Below are 25,045 nucleotides of genomic sequence, written 5' to 3'. Positions count from 1 at the left end.
CTCGTCTCCCAGGCATATACAATGTTCCCTCCCATTTCAGGCATACAATGTTCCCGCCCATTGGCAGCATCCCTGGCACCCACTGAATCAGCACGATCATTAACAAATTCACCCCATTTATTTTTAGATAGCACACCCAGTTATGTGGAAACCATAATTGTAAAGTTTCTTCTACTTTCCTTGTCAATTAAATCGCCCCGTTTAATCCCATGACCAGCATAAAATACCAGTATAACACTCTCGGTGCAGTGAATAATAATGTTTTTAACTTAAATTTTGCACCAGTTGCTTCTGACTAATTTCTAACCTCCCTGTTGTACATCACTACAGCCACTCATAAGCAAATAAAATAAACAAATGAAAAGTATGAAGCTCACTATAATTAGTAACAAATTCAATAACTTTAAGGCTTCCCAAGTTTCAATGGAATTTCACTAACTGTAACTTACAGTAACATTGTTGGAGAAATGGTAACTTTTATACTTGTAAGAGTAATATGTTTTTCAAATTTGCCAAAATGTTAATTTCTTTAATATTCTGCGCTAGAAAAATTTTATGATTGGGATAACTTTGCTCATTGAGCTTTATGTATGTGGAAAAATGTGTATCAACAATTTTTTGCAAATGTTTTCTATTTGTGGAAATGAAGTAGTATATGAGCAGAGTTGTTTACAGTACAATATATTTTCCACATTGGAAACCACACTACCGATCAGCAAACACAGCAAACCTCTACATAGAATTACATATTTTAAAAACATTAAAAGAAATTTGCTGTGGGTAACTGTAACCAGTGGCAACCGAGGCGATGGCCTGCCACGACACCCTTTGCCCCCTCCCTGCCCTTTCGTGGCCAACTGCAACACCACCGCCCTCGTCTCCTCCCCTCCCCACCTCTCATGGCTCACCGCGACACCCCCCTTTTCCCCCTATTCACTACCCAGCTGCATCCCCGTGAGCGCTGCACCCAGGGCAGTAACCACCCCTTCCCCCACCCTCCCCCCCCCACCCTTGTAATGCCACTGACTGCAACTAGCAGTAACTTAATTTCATTCCAACTCGGGTAACTGCAGCTCAATTACCTTTGAAAAGTAACTTTTAAAGCTGTTCTTAGAGGGACACTGACAGGGTATTTATGCTCGCCGAGGTTTTTAGTTGTACGTGACATATGAGAGCTCAACTACCCAGAACAGAATTTGCGGCTCGAAATTCGGTTTCTTTCCGCCCGAAAACCGCCGATCAAGAACTGGCCGGTCCGGGTCTAGCTCACTCTCTTTTCCGCGGACACGGGCCGTTTTCTAAGGTATCGATGCGACCACCAAATTTAATCAAAGTCGTGGGTCAGTGAAGGCACACACTCAATATTAAAAATAGAAAAAAATATGAAACCCATTTTTTGTGGCTTCTAAAAAGCTGCAAATACGTTGATTAAAAAAAAAGTTCCACAGACAACTGGAAGCATTCTGTGCGTGCGTCGCTTCGCGTATCGTGGGCTTGATCGTGGGACTCGCGGGGACGGCGATGGCAGCGGACGACGGGCGTGGGACCTCTATTTCAGAACTGTCGTTCGCGGTACCGGCGAATTTTGTCTGCCTTTAAAAGAGAAATTTGGGACTGATCAAAAGAATTGGTATTCATCCCGTACGACACGCCCGACCACCAAGCCGATTTGCACGAAGACGTCGCCAAGCCGTCGCTCCCTTCTCGTGGCTGAAGACATCGCTCGCACAAACGTCAAGCACGACGTGTCTACTTCGAGTTGAATATGCACGCGTACGATTTCTTTACTAGGTGCGAATGTCGCCAATGCGTGGTGCTTCCCGACTTCGACCCGGGAGTGCTTTTGCTAGAGGAAAATCTGCATCAAACTTTCCAACTTAGTTTACCGGCTGTATTATTACTAAGGAAAGAGATCCATCAGTAGGAAGTTGCCCCAGTGGCTCAATGGGAATGACGCTCGCTTCGCACGCCGAAGGACCGGGTTCGATCCCCCGTGTAACTTTTTCTTTTCTTTTTCAAACATTTTTTGATGTTTACATATTTTTTTTTACAATTATCACTGAAGAAACAAACAAAAAAATAAACAAATGTTGTAGACGACACTTCGCTGAATTAAATGGTATGGGATTTCCTTTTTGACACCTGCGAACTCAATCACTTTCCACAAAATGCAAGGAGCACATAAATCAGGTAGCGTCCGCTTTCCGAGGTGCCCGTAAATGTTCTACAGGAATTGCAGCCAGCCATTGGTCCCGATCCCGTTGATCTTTCGGAAACTCTGTCGCACAATGCCCTTTTTTTTTCGGACGCAGGACATGTGAGCCAGCTCTTCACGCAACATCTTGGGTGTATTCTTTTTGGAGCCGATCAGGGAAATTCACCACGGGCACTCACTACTCATCACCAACTCCTCAATGTACAAAACAACTCATCTTGGAGTACAGAACAACGAGCGGAACAAACATAACTGCATAAGAATCGCACGGCGAACAGTTCCCGTACGCCGCATGTCGTGTCGTCTGCTACCGGAGAGGAAAAACAAAAAAACAAAAAAACCGCACGGTTGGGCGTAGTTACGTGACTTCCGCCACTCGCTCTCTTCTCTCCACTTCTCCGACCTCCGACGGGTTTCGGTTTCGATTTCGAGCAGTTGCGTCTTTTGGCTTTATTAAAAAAATATGCTACTCTCTTGCAAAGGGTAGTCCTCCGACATCATAATAAAGCGCCTGGCAAAAAATGAAAAAAAAATTTGGGGGGGTGTCAGTGTCCCTTTAAGCTAAGAATTAAATTCACAAAAGAGCAGAAAGTGTCTCCTATGTAGGCAGCTTAAATGCAATACAAGTTAAGGCCCGTTCACACTCTTGCGACCTCTTGAAACTGGGTTCCTTGAAACCTCTTACAACAAGAGGACACACTGGCGCCACCTATTGGGTAGAAATGTAAACTTGGCAGTCCGGCATAATTTCTATTTCTCTTGCGCATTATCTTTTCTTTCTTGGCTCGAAAAACTTTTGTCAACGTTATAAACGAGCCTTTGCTATAGGTATTACGCACATTTGACCTCAGAAATACCGCAAAACCTTCGCTCTTGTGAAATGCAGTTCCAGGGTCACCGCATGATGGCGCCAGCGTGCCAGTGTGTTCTCTCCATAGAGTTATTATAATATATGCTAGAGGTTGAAGTGGCATAGTGTGCTGACGGAAATTGAAGCAGACAGCAAACAGTAAAAATTGACTTCCAGTAATGCATTTCTATGGGAAAAAGGGAGTGCATTTTCTCCCTGCGCTTGATCATAAGAGCAAATATCCCGAATAATTCGCACATACTAGGTAGCTTAGAAAATTTCTCAGTCAGGCCGACGAAATAATTGGTCAGTTACGGCGTTTTTCTTTCAAATTCATCGCATTAAAAACAGTGCTAAAATGGCTTCGTACGTGCGTTTATGTGCACTGTCGGACACTCCTAGCGCGAACACGACGTCGGCGCTTTTCAACATGAGGGATATACGTGCCAAACAAATGAAGGACATCTGGAAATTAAGGAAGACGGCAAGAACTACGCAGTAACACTGGATCAGTAACTACCCGCACGTGTACAATCAAAATAAATTGAAGGCCACGTAATATATTCCAATTTTAAATAAGTAAGTACCGCTTTGTTCTTTCTGCTCATGAAGATGAGCGAAGAGGTTTGTTCTGCGTTGAAAACATCACCTGCACGCTCGAAATCTTTGAGAATAAGTGCCCAATAAAAGCTGCCCGGCAGAGAAAACAATACAAAGAGATACCATTCATAGCCCACAAACTCTATTCTTTATTTGGATGCTCTTATCTGGTCACGTACGATGGGGTCATTTTCATATAGTGACAGGACTGGTATATTATCAATATATAAGCGTCACCGGAATGCTGGCGAGCCTTGAACTCGCCCTATATTCCTTTCGATTGTTATTTTGCTTTGAATCGTCACTTGTTTTTACACACCTGCTGTGGAACACATGTTTGGGACTGAAATGTAGCAAAGTTAAACATTGGTTACTGATCAAAAAAAATGTGCAAACTAAAGCAATTACACTTTTACAATGTTAATCAAGGTACCTACTATTCGGTACGACCCAAATAACCAAAGCGTTCCGTGTTATTATCCGGCGAAGAGACAAAATGCACGCGCGTTTTCCCATAGGAACGCACAGGAGCACCGCAAAAGTAGATTGGTTGCTGTCTGCTTCAATTTGCGTCACGGAAGTCGCATAGACATTAGTGCCAGTTGAACCTCTAGCGTACATTATAATAACTCTATGGTTCTCTCATCCTAAAAAAGTTTAAGAGGTTTTAACAAGTCTCGTCTCTCTCAGTCAAACTCGGTTGCAAGAGTGTGAACGGGCCTTTACAGATACCTAGAATAGACCCTGTCCAAAATTTTTAACTGCAGAGCATGCACACAGCAGCAAATATGCTTTACAATTGTTTCAAGAAATAAACATTTTGTTTCTTAAAATACATATTCTTTTGCATATATATGCCTTCACCAACGGCTAATCTTATGAAAGGAACTGATGTGTAGCCTCCTGCAGCACTGAACTTGTTTTTATCCACCGGAGGTATTGCAGTGAACCCGCCCACTGACCACCACTCACTTTCGAATGTCTCACCACAGCCACCTTCACCCTCTATGCACGTATGAACAGAGAGGATGCATACCATAGGGCAAAGGAAGTAGGGGCAAAGAGGAGGTAGGGCAAGGGATGCGTTGTGACCCGGGTCAACGCAGGATATGAAGATTGACTCCAAGGTCAAGATTTCCTGGGGACCTAATTCACCCCCATCAAAAGCGGCGGAGCAAAGGCTTCCCGCTACAACTCGGCGAAACAGCATGCCCAGCGTGCGACATTGTTAGCACAAACAAACAACCGTTTTATGGCAACCACCGTCATTGTTGAGGTTTCACAGCGGATCCCATGGTGTGGTTCGTGTAAGGTCATGACCCGCTACATTTAGCAAAAAACGCTTCCCGCTAAACTTGAGGGGAATCGGGTCGTCACGTGACATCACGTCATGCCGTATGACGTCATGGCATCATGGGACGTCAGCAGAGTGTGCAGCACCTCAACTGTCACATAAAAAAAAAAAAGGGTTTGTTTTTTTAGTTTGTTATTAACAATAGTAGTGAGGTTAACAGTGCTTGTTTTGGGGCACTGACCTAAGTGGTAAAGTTCGGCACCCCCAAATATACCTTTAATAATAAATGTGAGAAAGCAACAATGTCGTGCTCGCAGAAACGTTGTTGTGCAGCGTAGACTACGCAGAGTGGCATAAACACTCAAATACCCTGGGAATCGGTCAAAAAAATATATGTTTGTTCGTAAAGAGGAGAATGTTTCGTTAAAACTGTATATTGCTAGTCTTCCTTTTTTTTTTTTTTCTTCGTAAATTTTAGGGTGTTGCTTTCTGCTTGGTAAAAGAAAAATATGTTGCAGTTTAAAAAGGTCCCAGTGGCATCGTAAATATGTTCTCGACCTTTGTACAAAGCTTGTAACTTTGATTTATTAATTTATTTGCATATTTGTGAGAGTTTCAGGGCCTAAAATTATTAAAAAGGAAGACAGCAGGAAAAAGACACTAATCAAATAATCTACAGAAACAAATGAATTATGAATCACAGTAAAAATTGGTTAAAATGTATAGCGTGACTGAGCGGAATATCGCACTGCCCGAGTCTGCCCTTCGCAGCATTAATGGGGAATTGCTTCTTTAACATGATTGATTCTGTTTTTAACTCGATTTTGCATTTAAATAACGGCCTTCACCGGATTGTCACCCGTTCATGTCCCACGATCCAGTTTTGTTTTTGTCTTTTTGTCAGCAACACCAGGCGGCGCCTGCCACGATGTTTGGGCACTGCGGGGTTTTTTCTGTCAAGGAATGAGCAAACGCTCACCCTGGAGCACGGGCAGCTGTTGGAGGGAGAGGAGGCACCACTTGGAGAAGGAGACGCACTGGACGGCCGTGTTCATGCGCCAGATGGAGAGCTCGAGGGAGCCATCGTCCACCCGCTCCGCTATCACGCTGATCAGCGGAGGCCACTTCTTGGGGCTGCTGTAGCACAGGCCGTGCACCGTCCTGCAACAGGGCATCACCTTCAGGACACAGCCATGGGTTGCCAGCCGGCCTCTTCAGAGAGGCTAGAGCCCCAGTCGATCTACTCCTACTTTTTCATTCGCTGCAGACACGAAACAGAAGTATCTGCGAACATGCCTCGAGCATGTTTGAAGCATGTTTGAACATGATTGCAGACAGTTGCCACCTGACCAATGGGTCACCATGCAAAACGTGCCTCAGACAGTCTGCAGACTGTTTCTTACTATGATTACCGCCTGCAGACAGCAATCTGTCTTTTGTACGATGGATGATCGGGGTGACCGTAGTTTAAGGCCCATCGCAAAAAAAGCAGTGAGGTTCCGGCGAGCCCGGAGAATGAAGCGCCGATGCGAAAGTCGATCGTGAAGGGCCAATGCGCATCGTTGTTTGATGTCCCCTTTGTTATCCTCGTTGACCCGTCTCGGATCTCTACTGCTGCCTGCCACGATGATATATAAGGTTCAAATCATGCGTAACTAAACCACACGCTAGGCGTACCCTCGAGGGATCGTGGCATTTTTGTGCGCGTGTGTCTGGACTTTGACGTGAATGTTGGACTTTATGCCTCCCTCGTGCCAAGCAACTTTGACTTCTGATTATCTTAACTTGGTAAAAAGATACTTAGCGTCGGCGCTCACATTACTGACAAAAGGTTATGAGTATGACCCGGGCTGTCATCACATACATTGGCAAGGAAACATTGCAGGAAAACTGTAAACATTACTCCTGAGCCTCCTCACATCATTATAGCTTTCACTTCATCTGTGCTCGTACCTCCTTTTCGTATGTATGTGGCGTTAACGCCACTGCTGCGTGAGGTTTGCTGCAGAGGTAGGGTGCATCCAGCGCAGCGACCACTGGAATAAATGTGTCTATAGTTTGTGACATTGGAGCAGAATAAATGGCTCTTGCATCTCGAAAGCTGTCCGGCACGTAATACACCAAGAACATTTGTTCTCCTCAAGTAAAGAATCTTCCGGATGCCCTCAAGGTGAATGAAGTGAAAGAGACAAAAATGAAACAGTGTTCCTGATGTCGCCACTCAACCGCTGCATCATGAATCATTCGTGATGTGGTGGTTGGGTGGCGACATTGGTACACTGAGTGGAGACATTGAAGTGCAAGTAGGTACTTCAACCTGAACAATCAATTAGCAAATTTTGGTGTTGACACCACACTTTCTCAGCTCAATGTGTCATTTATGCCAGCAAGTATAAGGACAGTCTATGAAGCGTAAGCTAAATGATGTGTAGCATGTTTGCCAGGAACAATGTTTGCACTGCTTATGGAGCTATAGTCCCCGAGAGAATGAGAGCAGCAGGGAGGACGTCCTTCAATTGTCCCATTTCCAGTACAAGCTCCCTCCAGCACCTCGAGAGTGCCAAGCGTGCGCGCGCAGCAAGATACGGTGGAAGGCAATGAGCGCGTCCTGAAGGCCCGTCGGAAATAAATGCCCTGTCATTCTCACTCTCTCAGTGACTATAGTAGAGGCACCTGCAGAGACAGCTGTTGCGGGTTAGCAGCTATCAGCATTCCAGGTGCGTAATATTAACACCGTGGATTGTGGTACTCTTTATCCGTGAATTCTGACCGAAGGTGGGTGCATGGACTCTTACAAGCCGAAGATTTTGACGTGTTTTTAAGGTCAAGCGATGCTTGTTCCAGAAATTAGCCAATTTCCACCTACAAGTAACCAATAGAAGCTGATATGTGATTGAAAGGGTTTCACCGACCGTTGTGCAATGAATAAGTTTCAAATGGCACACATTTGTCTCCATCAAATCAAGAGGAGTGAGCACAGCTCGCATCCCCAAACGAAAATCACGAGTGTTGTTATCAAGAATGTAATTATGCCACGGTCAAACAACAACCAGATTTGATAACCTCATCCTAGCAATCATCTGGCACTCTGCAAAAGCAGCTGCGTGTCTCACCAACGTCCTGTGTAAATGTCCATTACGGACGCTTTCATGGATTTGTTTAATTTGTCCGAAGGTGTGCAGTCCTAAAAGACGCTAAGAATGTCAAGCAAGAACCAGAGTGGAATGGTAACTAATAACACACTAAAACATTAAGCAATATTGTTAACCTTGGTACTTACTAATGCTCAATCATAAATCAAATGCGACATATGAAAGTTAAAACATTTGAATTTGCAATATGTAGCTTGCACTGATGTCACTTGGTCAGATATAATAGGAGAAAGGGCACGTGAGTGTGGCTTCTGCTGCATTAATATCACGCTTCTGGCCCCCAGAAAGACGGGTGGACAGACGTCGCGTGCGAGCTATATATAAGTATGTATCGAGCTACAAAGCACATGGTTAATCTATGGGCTAAAGAAAACGAAAGGGGGCAAACATCAAATTGTGTTTCAAACTTGTGTTCAGTGTAGAGAACCTGCTGGGTGCACTGAAACATGAAATATAAAGAAATTGTAGTGTTTACGCAACTATTTTGAGCTTGCAGTCGGAGGGGTAGGATGCTTTCCCACATATCTCCAAGCTATGCAGGAAAGTAAGCACTATTGGGGGGTTTCTCCATTCATCTACGTATTCGGAAATTGTTCTTGCAAATGTGTAGCAACCTAACCATTCAGCGACACAAAAACCAAAGGGAATGCGTACGTTTGACAGCAAATTACAAATTTTAGTATTTTAGCTAAAAAGTGCCACGATTGTCCTGGTTCGCCTGTCAATTACTATATAAACACAGCAAATAGAAAACGTTGATCATACTAAATGAAAAGGATTAAACATGTGCACACAGTTCACGAGGGAAGACCCCTGCGGGGCTAAATTGTCCAGTAAAACCAAATAACTTCCCACCACAATCCGCACAAACGCGTCATTCAAGATTTTTATTACACTGTGCCTCATTAAATATTCACTCGACCATGTCCGTGCTTTCATCGAACCTATACGCGCATTTGCATTGCGCAGTTTGCATCGGAGATTTTTTTTTCTCTTTTTATCGTGTTAATTACCCTTTAATCGAGACTATAACACACGCACAGGAAAACCCAAAAACAAATTCTAGTTGCTAGAGCATGCACCGACGCCACCCTCCTCAGCATCCGCGTACTCGCGCGTATCCTGTCAACGCTACGGGAAGAAGCCAAAAAACCGGCTCACCTGAACAAACCCAACACCTGATGGCGACAAAAATGAACTTGATGATGACTAGTAGACGAGTTTTTGGGTGGTTGCAGCGGCGTGATGAAAACGCAGTCGCCGTCCGCCCAGATGAGACCAACCGTGCAATAAAAACCTGCATAGCACCATAGAGCGCGCGCGCTTTCTTTTCAACCAAAAAGATATTTAACTTCAAGGCTTTGCTTTCTCACTCCTCAACGATCATAAATCTGTAGTCCTTTGAGGAACCGTCATTATTACGAGAAGAACGGTCCCGCATGCAATTCATTTGTTTGTGTTTTTTTTTTTTACTTTTTTCGTAATCTCGGTCGGGCGAACGGAGCGGCGAGATCGGTGTTGCGAGGCGAAGCCGACTTTCCGGGGGAAACCGCGGCGGTGCATGGTTGCCCCAATGAGGCCCGCCGGTGGTTTAGCGCCGAGGTGGGGTGCTCGCGCGCGAACGGACCACGGCTCGAGCTCCCGAGTTTGGCGTCAATGGAGTCCCCGCTTGCTCCAGATGAGCTTTCCGATCTTCCTCCTCCCCCACCCCCCTTTTTTTTTTTTTTTTTTTTCCTCCGTTTTACTCCTTGCCCTCCTCCGGCCGAAAGGCCCACGACACAAGCCCAACCCTCGGACGGTCACTCCAGCCGCTTACGGAGACCGCAAGACGCCCCAAAAAGTAGGCCGGGAAATACGGGCCATGCGTGACTACTGAGCGCGTTTCGGGCAGACCCTCACAGAACGAGGGATCTGAACCCCTCCACTTTTTTTTTTCTCCCCAAAATGAAAACCGATTATAGAAAGACATACGCAATGCGCACGCGAAAGAGAGGTGAGCGTGCCAAAAAGACGAGCGGGTACTAACAGCTTTTGAGCGCATTGCATCCAGTTCGCCTGATCCTACAGCGCGACAACTCCATCGTGGGGTGCGAGGGTCACATTCCTCCAGGAAACGTAGCACAAATCAAAGGAGATTAGGAAACTCGAAAGCCGCAAGGACCGCAGTCCGCAGACCCACTGGGGGATGCTTATCTACGGTGGCTCCGGTTCACAGAGCGGACGCTAGATGTCGGGCCAAGTGGGACCGCTTGAAACTAGGTGTTCGTAAATAATCATTTGATTTCGACATTGTTAAATATAGGGTTGAATAATTTTGTTATATATTTTTAAATTAGGTACATACCGTGCATGTCTGACTATGTGCTTTTAATTTATGATTTAAAAATACACTATTGCCATCTGGGAAAAGATAAGGCTGGATTAACTAGATCCTTTATTTAATGTGCCATTGTAATGCGCCATTTTTCTACGCCCAGGTTTTTTTCCCCCTTCAAAGTAAAAGTTTTGTCAGTTGTAATAATAACAATTAGTATGTTTTTAATATCAAAAATGTTAACTTAAATAATATTATGGAGGAAACTTTTTAATATAGAACAGCAAATGCAATTAAAAAAAAACGCATTGAAAACTTTGCAAACCGAAACTAAAAACATCTGTTTTGAGACTTTTTACGTTGCTCTATCCGTTTGTAGCCATCGTGGGCGGAGCCGAAGTACAGTCGTACTCGTACAGTGGTGTAGCCGAAGCCGGTTGAAACAAACGAACTTCGGCAACTTGGGTTGACGAGGTTGACGACGCGCCGGACGGTCGACGCGGTTTCGTTTCGTTTCTTTTGTTGTGTGTGAGCGAAGCTCCGAAAAATCGGAGGAAGGTAAGATTCATGCTGCCTTCAATGCAAATCCTCGGTTTACGTAACGCTGGAAAGCAGCCGGGGTTCCAAAGTGCGATCAAACACCTAAGTTGGAACGGTTGATAACTAGCGTTCCTTCAAGGCCGCCGAAGTTTCCGTTGCGTCCGTGTTGATTTCTCAACAACGCTCTTCTTGATCGCGCTATGAATTGCCGCGAGAACGTTCACGGATCCCGCATCCTCCGATCCGCAGTTTCATACGCGCGATGTTGATTTGAGATTATGCGGCAGCATGCAGGGCTCTGCTACTTGAGCGGACGACTGATAAGAGATGATTCTGTCCGCTCCGATGACGCCTCCTGCAAGAACCGATTCCGTTTCGTCGGGCGGGCCCGTTAAAACATCAGTGGAACCTGTCCGGTCGGGTTTACCTTATTTCAGCGAATGTTCGCTGGTTCGGTTGAAGAATGGGAAAAAAAAAAGAAAAAAAAAAAAAAAAAGGGGGGGGGGGGGGGGGGGCGGGGCGTTCGGCGTTCCTCGTTCCTCAAGGCCGTTTGGACGATTACAAGATCCGCGTAAATAATGTCCCTGCTTGCCGAGGCACGTGTCCTTCGTCAGTGCGCGGTTGTTTCCGGCGTCCTTCGACGAGCGGCGGTGCGTGATTCGCGTCGAGTCATTCGGTGGTTGTCCGTCGCCGCAGCAGCATCATGAGCACGCTGAGTCTGGTGGTGCCCAAGGAGTACGGCTACGTGGTCTTGGTCGGAGTCGGGTCCACGCTGGTCAACATGTGGCTCTCCATCAGGGTGGGCAAGGCCCGCAGACTCTACGACGTCAAGGTAATTGATGAGTGGCTACATACGCGTCTCCGTAGTGTTTCGTATGAGCCGATTTTATTTGGAATTGTGGTCTGTGCTGCCAGCTGGTGCGCACCATGCCGTGAGTCGGCACCTTTTGTGTATGTAGGTTCTGTGTGTGTGTGGGGGGGGGGGGGGGGGGGCATGGGGAGGGGCAGCTGATTATGAGAGTTACAGATAGACCTCATACACATAGATTCTCATGCATTCTCTACTTGTTAACATACACTTGTACATGTAAGTTTCATTCACATGTATTTTCTAGTTGTTAACATACAGCTGAGGAGGCAGCCAGCACTTGGATCTACGGGCTTCTGCTTTTTGGCTGCCTCAGGCTCTCGGCTGTATGGAAGTAAATCCAATAAGCTCCTTTGAACCTTTGACCCAGTTCGGAAAAAAAGTGTCTTTTGTTGGAGGTTGTGAACCCTGCACAATGGCGGACACAAGCACGAGCCTCTCGCATTCGATTGTGCAAGCCCTTGTGCAGCGGGAGCATGTACAAGCTACTGACCTGCTGACCTGCTTTCCTTTGCAGCGTTTGGGGTTGTCATTGCCATCTAAGTAGTTCTATAGACTTGCATGTCCATAGTGTTAGACCTTGTAACATTAGACATGCGACTTTTGAAAGGTCTCTATTGGGTAGAAGACTGGACATTCATGCCTCCATCGGTTCACTCTGGCTGCAGAAACAGCAAACACAAATTACTCGTGTTTTTTTTTTTACTTGCGTTTGACTGGAACTTGTGTTCAATATCAGTGCAGTATATATATGCATGGCTTCATTCAGTCACTTTTAGATGTCTGTCAATCTCTTCTATTGTAGATTAAAACGGTTTTCAGACAACTTGTGCCTCAAGTTGCAAGTTTGTGTAATGTTTGCATCATGCACACAAGTTGCTCAGAAGTCAGCGCAATTTAACTTCTTAGACAAAAAGTGGGGGTGATGCAATAATTATCATGTTGTGTAAAGCCCGGGACTGTAAGGAAATAATAGACTTCCAAGTCTAAGGAAAAAAAGAAAACTGGTTGGAAATGCCGCTCATTTTGTGAGAAGAGGTTTCTGCAGTGTATGTTCTACCGGTCTCAAGGTCATCGCTTTGAAGAATTAATTTGTTGCTTTGTTAACATAGGGGGTTTCCCTGAAAAAGTTTCGTGGCAACAGCATTGTGTGTGTATAAGGAGTGAGAGAAGAAAGAAAAACATTACATTAGAGTTACGCTTTTTTCTTCTTTTAGGTTTAAACTTTTTTTTTTTTTTACCTCACCTCTGTCTTGGGTTTTACTCAGTTTGACTAACTCTCATCAGCTTGCCTGCACACTCACTGTCTTTATGCAATAATTGTGCAGGTTTGGGAGGTTATTTGAGCTGCATGTGAGTAACTGTTTTAACAGTTGATGCCCTCTTGTGTTGCAGTACCCTGCGATGTATTCTGACACCAACATCGTCTTCAACTGCATCCAAAGGTCTCACCAAAACTTGTGAGTATGCATTTTCTGCCGCACGCTTCAAGTAATGTGTACTCTATCAGATCTTGTGTTCATCAGCTGAGGGGGAAACTGTAAGTAATCTGTTTTGCCCTTAATTCTTTTCCAGCTTGGAGTACTACCCACAGTTCCTGATGGTCCTGTTTCTCGGTGGCATAGAGTATCCCGTGAGAATGCTTTAATTTTCATTTTTTGTTACTTCATCTTTTCAAAAGTGGAAGTTGAGGCTTTTTCAAAAATATCTGGTTGAGGCACTCAAGGTCACTATTTTTTGCATTCATTTTCTTGAAAGCAAGCTTAGGAGCAAAGCTGGCGTCATTCTTTTCTGTATACTGTAAGGGGCCGATTGTACTCTTGGCATACAAACGGTGTAATAAAGGTTAATGTTGCATTGAGTGGTAAATCCAGTACAAGTAGCCTGCTATAATCTGTTTTTTTTTATGTGACAGCAATAATAGCACACAGATGACTGTATTTCTCATATTGCTCATCTAATTTTGACATCTCACTCGATAGCTACTGCAGGCTGTAAACAACTGTGTACTTCCAGGCCCATTATTTCATCAGTTTGCTTTATCTGGCAGAAACTATACAGCTTTTTGCTTTATTTTGTGGAAACAAAATTTTTTTGGTCAGGGGTAAGCAGCTTTATAATCTTGTTTATTATTTATTGAGGCCAATACATCTGTGTGATATATTTGTTTTTATTAATTGCTATTTGCAACATTTTTAAATCCACAAAATATAATGTGTTCACTAATGAAAACAAAATCCCTCATCATAATACATTATATTTTTTTTTCTGATAATAATTAAGGATGCTTGGTTTCCTTCATTAGAAGGGGAATTATTAAAATTAAACTAATGGTGCTGGTTCCACAGAGCTGGCACTTTCTGTTCTGTCCAGTAGCCGTAGAGGGATTTTCTCTTCCATCCGTTAAACCATAGTGTAACTAATGGGAGGTTTTTACCAGAGCAAATTGCATGCCATAGAATCAAACATTGTCTGCAACATACACAAAAGTGTTGTTTGTTTAAATGTATTCAATGAAATTACCATCTTTTGCTAAAATTTTGCTTTATGAAATGACATTCACCAAACTGATATTGTCTGCATGTCTGCATTTAATGATGTAATTTGTTTGCACTATTACCCCCTAAAGGAAATCCTATAAATATCCCAGAGTAGATTAATACTCCAGAAATTTATCACATTTTCCGAACATACAGCTCACCTTTCATATCCAAATTATTTGTTTCCGAGAAATGGAATGACATGCCAAATTCCCCAAAATTTGTCATAAAATTTAAGTAAAAAAACAACAAAACACTCGCATAGTACTCCTGCAAAAGTCGGAGAGTGTGTGTCTAGTGCCTCTATGCCATACCCTCAAGGCAATCAAATTTGGTCCGACACGTTGCGCCATCTAGCTCAAAATATTTGCAACACTGGGAAGGCCCTTTCAGCAGCTTGCTTGCTCGTGGGGCTGTACGCGCATGATTTTGAAGGTGTTGTTTCGGGCGGTTTTGGTCTTTTATTCTTAACATTGTTATCGGATGTTGCAGAAGACCAAACGTTGAAGCTGAAGGCACTGTTTCGTACCGGACTGTAGTTACCCCGGAAGCTTAGCAGTTGTGAAACTCAGCAGTTTCCTGTCAAGGCCGTGGAAAGTATAATGCCGTCGGAAATGAATAAATGCTGTAAACCGTGTAGAATAAGCATTCCGTTCACTTTGCCTGACTTGAGATAGATTTTCAAATACGCTATTTGACTAGATATTTGGAATTAATGTGCTCGAAGCCCGGCGTTGTCTTTGGATTCAATGCGATGACTCTTGAGTCAGATCAGTTCTTTGACACTCTCTCTGCTCCGCGGGCACATCTTGATCGAACGGCGTTTTGTGGACGTTCGATCGTAGTTACCGAAAACCGAAGTGAGCATTTTCTCCGCTTCACCAGTTGCAGAGTGGACTGTCGTTTGTGCCTTTAGCATGATTGCGTAGCTGCCAAGACGGTTGCTCTATTTCGAACTGTGCCTATTCGGTTCTAACTTGGTCCCCGCTGCAAGAAAACAGTCTACTCAAAAATATTTTTTAAAAATGTAGGGGTGGATTGGTGGTGTTTATTTTATTTGGATTATCCATGCAGTATTTGTGTTCTATGTAAAAAAAAGAACGACCAGCTGCGTACGACACCATCCAAACTACAGCCAGCTTGCACGAAAAACACATTTTTCGGACTGTCTTAGAAAAAAGGGGGTGGATGAGGGTAAGGGAGGGGGGGGGGGGTTTTTAGTCCCGCTTTTCTAGAGGAGGGAAGCTCGACGAAGTCTTTGCTTTTGTAATTTTGAGGCACGTGCAAATAACATAAAAACAAAAAAGAAAACTGCTCTTGTCTTAGACTGCTTCGGGTCCAGCATTCAGAAGCTGGGCAGTAAAAAAGGAGGGGGGAGGGGGGGGATTGCGACCCCCCTCCCCCCTTTTGATTCAAGTTTTGTTGCTTGAAACGAGAGGGGAGGTGGGTGTCATGGCAGGCCACCACACTGGGTGCCGCTAGCCCTATACTCCGTTTCACCCCACAATGGACTAGGGCCCGTAGGCTGGCGCGCGGAGCACTATTCCAGAAAAGCTTGCATCTGCATTGCGAAAGACTGCACGAGAAAAATTCCGATCCGCAGAATACGACGAGCACTAAGCTTACGCATATAGTTCTCTGGTGTGATAGCGCGCTATTTCATATTGGTGAAGTAAAGGTACATGGTATTTAGTTTCATAAACATTCATGTCATATTTCGTAAACATGTCAATTGTTTGGAGAAGATGGAGGGCGCGGGCAACATTGAAATAAAGTCGTTTCGCCTTAGCCATAACAATCCAACCTTTGTATGCGTAAAACGCACCCAGACCCGTAATTCCCTTCCGCACGTGGTCTGTACGTATGTGCTCCTGTGTCAAACACTTGATCCGACTCATCTTCATTTCTTAATTGCCACTGGTTCTGATCCCGGGTTCTCTTTGCCACATCGCTTCCAGACAGTATTTAATCCCTTCAGTAGTAGCAAGCAGAAGGAGCCACAGCGAGGGCTCAATAAGCAGGCGAAAAACTCGCCTTCGCATGATGTGTCTTTGCGCACTGATGCATACAACGGAGCAAATATACCACAAGGTTTCTAACTGGCTCGTGATTGGACCCGGCGGCTTGTAGCGTTGGGCTTTAGTTCATCGTAGGATGAGAGGGAGTAAAGTAATGCCACTGCTGCCACCAGATGTCAGAAATTTGTGTCGGAGTCTATATTGCGGTTATTCATTAATGGCAGCAGCCACCGTTCATTGGATTGTTTTATTGACAAATAAATACTGTAAATGACCTTTGTTTTCGCAGGGTTAATATGTTGCGAGTTATGGATTTCAGGAATATTTTGAATTTTGCGGCTTGGAGTGATGTGTTACGTATGCACTACCATGAGGCAATATATTTGTGTAATAAATTTTTTTTTTTTTTTACAGCAGAGCTGTTAAGGGCTGGGTTCTCCAGGTTTGTGTCTGGTACCAAATGTCGACAGAACACTCTGGTTGCCACCATCGCTCATAGATTGCGTTAGCTGTCCAGTGTGTTGCGTTTGCCAGTTGTCTGCTTGCCGCCGTTGCTCATAGATGGCGGCAACCTTTCCAGCCTTTCCACTCTGACTTGCCAACTTCCGGCCAGCCATTACTTCATTCCCACAATAGTACAGCTCCGGTCTTCCTTCTTGACCAGGGTGGAACATTTTTTTATTTTTTTATTTTTCAAGTCGCAAATTTTACCGAAATTCCCATTTAAGTTGTTTACAGTTAGCAAACTTTCCACATTTTAATTGATCCTTTATGTTCCTGGTTTTGTAAATTTCATAGATAGCTTTTCCATTTTTGTCTCGCAGATTTGTGTTTTCCTTCAGGCAGACCAACCAATTGGGATGCCACAGTTCCTTTTACAATTTCATATAATGTGATGAGATTATGTTGATAATTAACACTTCTAGTGTATTTGCTTTATTGTATGTAAATCATTTGATGCGTGCAGAAAGTCCAGTACATATCACAACGAATAAAAGGAACCTAGTTAATGATGACGCAGATGTTCGCATCTTCCCGAAGTTTGAGTGCCCAGCACAACATTCACTTTATTGCCAAGAACTTCCCCCGAGAATAGAGAGGATCGTCGGGCAGTTTCTATTCTCCCAGATTATATTCATTTGCATTGTTTCTCCTGCGTGTTCAGAGGCTGGCGGCCGCTTCTGGTGTGGTGTTCCTGGCAGGGCGGATCGTCTATGCGCTTGGATACTCCACTGGGGGTAGGTACTGTCCGAAAGGACGCTCTTTATCTCTTTAGACAAAGTCAGCACCATGTGGCAATAGGGCCAGTTAAGGGCCACGGCATTCATGGGGGCCTTCACATGGCAAAGAGCGTTTCATCTATATGGTGATTTTGTGGTGCCATCAGCTCTGTCAGGGACAAGTCTACTCTTGAAAACCAAACACTGTACAGACCTTCCACCAAAAGTCTGGGAAGGACGAGGGTGAAGTGAGTAGCTGGCTGAATTCGGTCTCTGTAGTCCATCGAGGATCTCAAAATTTCAATCCAACTTTGCCGACCATTTTTTTTTTTTTTTTTGTCCGCATTGCAAACATATATTTCTGCTACTTTACTAATGCTTGTGCGGCCCATTGTACATTGTTAGGCAGCCACTGCAGAACAGAACATGTGTTTATTGACCGTAGCCCTTGTACGCTATATGGAGGACTACCACACCCTTTGCCCTCCGTTTAGGGCCGCCGCCGCTTCTGTGCTTTTGTAAATGTGCACTTCCCCCGCCTCCACGTCGGCCTAGACCTTTCCAAGCCTAAAATCATGGAGGAAAAAAAAGACAAAATATCTGGATTCTTTTTGTGTGTTTTATTTTTGTGCTGACATCTTCATTTCTTTCCCTTATTGCATCCATCAGTGGCATAGTCCCCAGCTTTCGAGAAGTTATGATACTTAGCGCTAGCTCATCCAAGCCATACCCTCACCCCGAAGCTTTTACGGATGTTCAAGACAAATAGAACTGTGTTGAGGTGGACCCTTATGTTTGCTCTGTACCCAGTGATGATGCCCCCCACATGGAAGGCGAAACAATGTTAAGTGAATTTGTTTTGTTTGTAAGTTAAAGTCAGCGTACTCATTTCAGGGCTAGGCAGTATCGCAATTCAAATGTATCGTGATAGTATCTTGGATACACTTCGCAATCTTAAAGATACTCGAGAGGCACAGATACTTTTGAGTATCTGTGTCTCTGTATCGAGATACATGTGAAAAATCTATTTGTATCTCAGTAGTGAAATACATTTAAGATGTATCGCTTGTATCGGGATACTTTGCCAGACTTAGGTATCTCGTTACATTTGTTGTCCTTTTTAAGGTAAATTTAAAGGATAAAAACATCCGTTTCATGTAAGTTGCTTCGCAATTTATAATATGAACTTGTCCAATAACATAATCCATCTGTCACCAACATTAAAAAAAAAAAAATGTGGTGTAAAGAAGGTTACTTGCAAGAATAACGAAATCACCTCCTCTCACAATGCCCTCAACTCTTTCCAGTTTAGCAGAGTGAACGCTGTAAAGGAGTTGAGTGGAGAAAAAGTATGGCCCTGTTATCCAATGTGCCCACACCATGGGTGACTCGGAAGCACATAAGACGACAGGTAGAGAGGCACCCTCACGGCAAAACGGGGTTCATTTCAAACAGATGCCTTTTGTCAAGCATGGTATGCAGTCTTTACCGTTCTGTAATTAATGATAAATAAAGCATTTGAGGTAAGGGGTAGTGCATAAAATAGCACAAAAAGAGGAGCACAAGCATAGATTATCATTCGCATTTGCCACAAACTACACACCCCCCCATAGCACCGTTTGGTAAAAAATGTATTTCTATCTGTATCTGTATTCCGAAATACTCTTTCACCATCTTTGCAGAAGTATCCCAGGTATATCCTGTTGCTTAACGGAGAAATGTATCTCAGTATTTGTATTCCCAAGTATGTTTTGGAGTATCTCTGCCCAGCCCTGACTCATTTTAGTCACGACATCTCCCGGCTTCTAGAGTGTTCCTGCATCACCATCGCATTCCATCTATGTTCACAGGGGGATTAGTGGGCAAGTGCGTTAGCGCACCGCAGCTTCAAGAATGTGGAGCAAAAGACCACGCTGCAGGACCGAGGGATCCTGGGTTCGATCCCCATCCCTGCCTGTTTGGATCTGGATAAGCATTTGTAACGGCGTGCAGTCTGGTATCACTACTGGGTGGTGCACGTTAAAGGAGCTGTGCAGCAATTTCACTGCTTTGCTTAAATAATTTGGGAGTTGGTGTCTCAACCTTTCTGAAGTAAAGAACAAAAAACCGCTTTTGCGTGCACGCCCTAGTTTTTATTTTAAAAAATGACAAAGATTGAGGTTTTCGGCACCTTTCAACTCCTTCACCATCTTCCGAGTCACGTGCACTGTGACGTCAATGGGGTTTGCGCAGGGCTCCGGTGAAGATCTCTCTCTAGAGCCATCAGTGGGCAGCGAGAACTCACCTGCTGGCGACCACGTGACCACATGCTTGCGCAGCGCGGTTTACATGGCAAAAGGAGGAAAGTGCCAACGTGCTCGTCCGGGTCCGGCTATCCATCGTCCGGCTCTGCCCCTTTCCACTCCGGCTTCTGGCGGCTGTTCACGGTAGCAGATAGAGCTGACGGTTTTGTGGACCTAGGATAGATGGCGCCACTAAAACTCTGTATAATAGAAGTTTTGTTGATGATACCACGTTTTTGACGCATTTATATTTATGTTAGAACGACAAGATTTATAGAAAAATTACCTTTTATTGAGCAGGTATTTGCACAACTTGCTATCTTTTTACAAGTCCCCCTTTGACGTCACGCCACGTCGTTCTTATGGTCGCCGCTCGCGGTTGCAGGTCGGGGAATATTCGAATTTTTGCCTTGTGATTACGCGGCGGAATCGCAACATTTTGAAGGAAGGGGATGTGTTTTCTGTCCTTTGTGACGAGATAAACAATGTCAAAGTAGAAGATGCAAATTCTTTCAACGTTCAAATCGTTGCACAGCTCCCTTAATGACCCCAGGCTAGCAGTGGTACTGCATTGGTTGTGTTGCTCATCTACAGAATAGGTGAGCAATTCAGCCAGTGCAATGCAGTGTGTAAATGCAGACATCTTTTCTTCCATTTTATTTTTTCAGCGTTTACATGCATTCTTTTACGCTTCCATTGCAGACCCAGCCAAGCGCATGCGTGGAGGATTCCAGTACATTGGCCTGCTGACGCTGCTGGGTCTCTCGGCCCGACTCGGAGTCCGCATGCTGGGCCTGGTTCATTAGAGGGATGCGCACCCCAAGCTGGTGCTCGGACCCCTGGCACCGAAAACGGAAGCAGATCGGCTGGCATCACTGTAGCCGCACGAATGTCTTCACCTAGTTTGCGCGCCTGAACGTGTCTGTACGCACTTATCAACGCGTTCCTTTAGTCTCTCGCCGGGGGCACTGGAAAGCCTCTTTGGTAGAAGGTGCGGGATTTATGGGGCACTGCGGCATAATCACTTCTTTGTTATGTTTTATGAGCCTGTTTTACAATAAATGGTTTGCACCCATGCCTTGGCCTGGCTTGAACATTTTTTTGTACTTTGTTGAATGTGTGCTTCTATTCTTTGCTTATTGGTGTAGAAAAAAAAGTGGGATATATAATGTTAACCCTGCTGTTGTTAATTTATTCACTTCAGAAAACAAAATGTTCTCTTTATTTTTTTTTTTTTTTTTGTGTTCCCGTTTGTGATTTTGCATACTTTTGACCACCATGTAAAAGGAGGAGAGGGAAGCTGCTTTTGTAAGAATTTGAGTGACAGGTTCATCGTCTAGACTCTAGAATCTTCTGGGAGGGGAATAGCGACGTCTGGGCATATCCGGGAGGCACAAAGGAGGATCCTGATAAGAGGAGCTCCTTCTTCCCCTCTTCTCTGGAGGTCATCGGAGCACTCTTTCAGTGACGAGCCATGCCAAAAATGTTGAACCTGGAACTGCGGCCAGTGTTACCTGAATTTCGCGGTGATAGATAATAGAACACAGGCCTATGACTGACCTTGGTGAGTGGGACAAGTATTGGCTCGTTTCCACCGAAACACGTGATGGTAGATGGCATATGCATATCAGCTAAGCTTTTTAAGGAAAAGTTTCTATTTAAAATTTTATTGGTGGTGCTGTAATCACCAACCTGAGTGTTTAGCTTGGCATACATGCGGCATCTTTTCGGGAGGCACTCACTTGATCGAATGACGTTTTAGCGAACGCCCACGTTTCACCGATTGACACTTTAGCAAATAGTCGGACACCACGAGCGGCGTTTTCGGGTGGACCAAATGGGTTCACAATTTTGTAATGAGCCGCCGCAGACTGTCGCCGTGAAGCGGCGTAAACGCAGCGCGGCGGATGGGTTAACGCGCGCCCCCGTTATTCGCTAAAACGTCGATTCGCTCAAATGTCGCTGTTCGCTAAAACGTCATTCGCTCATGTGATATGGACCCCAGTCTGCATTTGTTTTTTTGCACTGAAAAGATGGGGTCCATATTGTCATAAAGTGTCATTCGGTGAAACGTGGGCGTTCGCTAAAACGTCATTTGATCAAGTGAGTGCCTCCCATATAGGTATGATGTCTTGCAAGTGCTTTAAAGACTGTATTTTGCTACATGGTATTTTTTAATTTTGAAGTTTTGCACGTATTTATTAGCTCGGTTATACATGATCTACGAGACATCTTGAAACATGGTGTAGCAAATCCGGGAGCTCCTTAAAAACATTGTTCCACGAAAACTCCCAGCCCCCTTCCAGCTCCCACGCCTTGTCAAGCCAAAACAAATGGCCAAAACATAACCCTTCTTCAATTTCTTTTTTTTTTTTTTTAATGCAGCGAAGCTGGATATGGCTAGGGTTCTGTGGATTTTTCATGTGCGTCAACAAAAACTCGCACTGCCCTCTCTTAGTCGTCGTTTCAAGCTCTTGCCTGCCTATAGTCCGTTGCTACCTAAGAACGAAGGGCGAGGGTAAGACGGGCCGGGGAGGAGGAAGCAGACGGAATGCTGGAGAAGAGAGGGGAAACCTCCTTCTCTCTTTAGCGTTCCGTCTGCTTCCTCCTCCCAGGCCCCCAGGCCCGTCTTACCCACCCTCGCCCTTCGTTCTTAGGTTGCAACGGACTATAGTTTCCTTCCGCTCTCCCGGGGCGGCGGTCCCGTCGCGCGTGTCTACTTTCCCCCGGGTGGTGGTCCCATCGACCGTCTAGTTTCCTTCGGCTCTTCGGGGCGGCGATAGTTCGTACCTTTGCTCAGAATTCTGTCACATCGGTGTCATGTGCTAAACAGCTTCACAGAGTGGAATGGCTCATGATTTTTTTTTTGTTATATAGATATTATTAGCAATGTTTTTAATATACCAATATGTTCAACATAAAGTTGAAAATATAAAGATATTCAGTTGCACGATATTCAGTCAGTTGTATGATATTCAGCACGATTCCCGCGAGACTGCGCGCTTTATTGAGAGCAATGTTGGCAGCAGATTTATAATGAATCTATAATGCAGCTTCTCTGGAAATTGCGTGAAATAACAAATTTATTCAAGTTAAATTTTAATAAAAAAAAAGAAAAAGAAAAAAAAAAAAAAATTGGGCTCGTCCGGGATTTGAACCCGGGACCTCTCGCACCCGAAGCGAGAATCATACCCCTAGACCAACGAGCCGGCCCTATTCGAGGCTTCTCTTAACGACGATGTGTTAGGTGCGGTGAAGAAATTGTAAGCGATGCAGGCCCAATAAGTGTATAGTAGGGATGCAGGCAAGGGATATATAATGAGTACAGGACTATTCCAGTGTCAGTTACCACACTAATTACTACGAAGTAATACATGAATCCTAGATTGTAAAATTTTATAATAAAAAAAAAAATAATAATGCTGCGTTGTGATAACGAAACTGATCAGAAAAGCCCCCGATCGTGCCCGAAAAGTTGAAAATTAAAACTTCAGGGAAAGAGAGAGAGACAAAGAGTAACAGAGATTAATTAAAACTTGGGTTTGGGCTAGTTGTTCTGTATTGATTAAAAGGTTTAAAACGCGTCTCCGTGTCTTTGTCTGTTCTGTTCGCGCCTTCTAAACCTTCAATTTCATATTTATTTATTTATGTATTTTTACAGCGGTAGATGCCTTTCCACAACGCAGCAGCTACCACCGTCAATCGCAGCACAGTTTATGGTCGTTTGTAATTTATGTACTAGATCCATCATCCAAGCTGCAGATAGGCGCGGAGCAAGCAGACATTTGTCAAGGTGCGCCGTGTATAAATTTTACGTTCAGATTAGGCATGGTGCGGACTATCTAAGCAAAAACTTTTGATTTGATCCACATCTTATGAAATATTTTTTTACTTTTGATTTGATCCACATTTTATGAAATATTTTTTTTACATAAGGTATACATATATAAAACAGCGCAAAATCATATGCCATTCCACTCTGTCAAGTTGGATGACCCGCGAAGCTGTTCATGACAGACCCGCCCCGAGGAGCCGGAGGAAACTAGACACGCCCGAGACACGCGCGACGGGACCGCCACCTGGCGGAAAGTAGACACGGGACTGCCACCCCGGGAGCGTGGAGGAAACTAGGGCAAGCACTTGGAACGACAACAAAAAAAGGGCAGTGCAAGCATAGACTTGGCAGTGCAAGCGTAGAATTGGGTCGCACAGCGGCAAATATTTGAGAAACCTTTATTTTCTACCCGAGAGTCTAGTGGTAATTTGAGCTAGTTGGTACATCACTAAGATTAAACAGCACAGAAAACATTGGAGGAAGAGACCAGCGTTCTTTCATTAGTGTCCTTTTCTCTTCCCCCAACGTTTTGTATGCTGTTTAATCTTAGTGTAGTACCCGAGAGTACTGATATTGAGAATGGTGCCTATGCGGTACGGAGGGCAAGTTCGCTTCTTTTGCAGGGGTTGCAAAAAAAATAGTGGACGTAGACCTCAAGGAATCTACCATTGAGGTCTACATTCTTTCAATCAAAGCAAATCAGAGCTCGGGGTCGTTCCGACGTCCCCGCAACTCCTGCGCTAGAAGCAGACGACTTTCTCACAACATTGAATCTTATACAGGAGCAGATTTAAGAAGAGAGGGGGGGGGAACGGGGCAACCCACCCCGCCCCTTTGCCCTTTAAGCTCCCCAAGGTCAACTTTGTTATAATAAGATCATTGATATACACCAGCCACAAGTTTCGATCTTGGTGACATAGCAAATGTTGGGTCAACAAAATAGATCTGGGCAACGTTTCAACCGTACGTCATATCTCAGCAGGCTGCCCCCCACCCCACTCCACCAGCTGAATGCCTACCGCTCCTCCCTGCATTGATAACTAATCCACTGCATTGATAACCCACTGCATTGATAACTAATCTACTGAAAATGCATTTATCCAAGTGATGAGACGTATAATCTTTTGCATAGAATGAGTTCGATTTTGCATCAAATTCGAGACCCCAGTTTTTGTTGACACACACGAAAAATCCACGGAACCCCAGCCGTAAACAGCTTCGCTTTAAAAATGAACAGAATAGACAAGGACAAGGACAGCACTGTTTATCTGCGTCTTCTCTTGCCCAACCTTCTTAATTCATTCTGGCGGCATTTTT

At 44.4% G+C, this 25,045-nt stretch overlaps 2 protein-coding genes and 1 non-coding gene across 4 annotated transcripts in view; 1 reads left to right on the top strand and 2 right to left on the bottom strand.

Moving 5' to 3' along the window:
• LOC8040357 (WD repeat and coiled-coil-containing protein) overlaps positions 1–10,434 on the bottom strand; it is a 46,466-nt gene extending 36,032 nt beyond the window's left edge. The window contains 3 exon segments of the mRNA XM_029972028.4: positions 5,939–6,120; positions 9,273–9,408; positions 10,138–10,434. Coding sequence (XP_029827888.1) covers positions 5,939–6,120; positions 9,273–9,408; positions 10,138–10,192 — 373 coding nt within the window. The 5' untranslated portion in view covers positions 10,193–10,434.
• A 362-nt stretch (positions 10,435–10,796) lies between these two features.
• On the top strand, positions 10,797–20,971 carry LOC8040358 (microsomal glutathione S-transferase 3). 2 transcript variants are annotated; one of them, XM_029972025.4, is made up of 6 exons: positions 10,797–10,983; positions 11,665–11,797; positions 13,229–13,293; positions 13,409–13,466; positions 17,557–17,629; positions 20,596–20,971. In XM_029972025.4, the coding sequence occupies exons 2-6, from the start codon at positions 11,669–11,671 to the stop codon at positions 20,697–20,699; spliced, it is 429 nt and encodes a 142-aa protein (XP_029827885.3). In that variant the 5' UTR covers positions 10,797–10,983; positions 11,665–11,668; the 3' UTR covers positions 20,700–20,971. The 2 variants fall into 2 exon arrangements, with proteins under 2 accessions (XP_029827885.3, XP_029827886.3); XM_029972026.4 differs by having other exon boundaries at positions 10,807–10,983; positions 11,662–11,797.
• A 2,059-nt stretch (positions 20,972–23,030) lies between these two features.
• On the bottom strand, positions 23,031–23,102 carry Trnap-cgg. The gene has a single exon. It is a non-coding gene; the product is annotated as a tRNA-Pro (tRNA).
• Between the last annotated feature and the right edge of the window lie 1,943 nt (positions 23,103–25,045).

Source organism: Ixodes scapularis, unplaced genomic scaffold, assembly GCF_016920785.2.
Source record: "Ixodes scapularis isolate PalLabHiFi unplaced genomic scaffold, ASM1692078v2 PGA_scaffold2__306_contigs__length_199485367, whole genome shotgun sequence".
NCBI classification, from domain to species: domain Eukaryota; kingdom Metazoa; phylum Arthropoda; class Arachnida; order Ixodida; family Ixodidae; genus Ixodes; species Ixodes scapularis.
This window is presented reverse-complemented; position numbering and strand designations above follow the sequence as displayed.

Excerpts from the sequence above, each read along its gene's own strand:
- LOC8040358 (XM_029972025.4), top strand. The coding sequence starts at position 11,669 with ATGAGCACGCTGAGTCTGGTGGTGCCCAAGGAGTACGGCTACGTGGTC. Across the intron at positions 13,294-13,408 it reads CAAAGGTCTCACCAAAACTT|CTTGGAGTACTACCCACAGT; the intron begins GTGAGTATGCAT and ends ATTCTTTTCCAG. Across the intron at positions 17,630-20,595 it reads GCTTGGATACTCCACTGGGG|ACCCAGCCAAGCGCATGCGT; the intron begins GTAGGTACTGTC and ends CTTCCATTGCAG.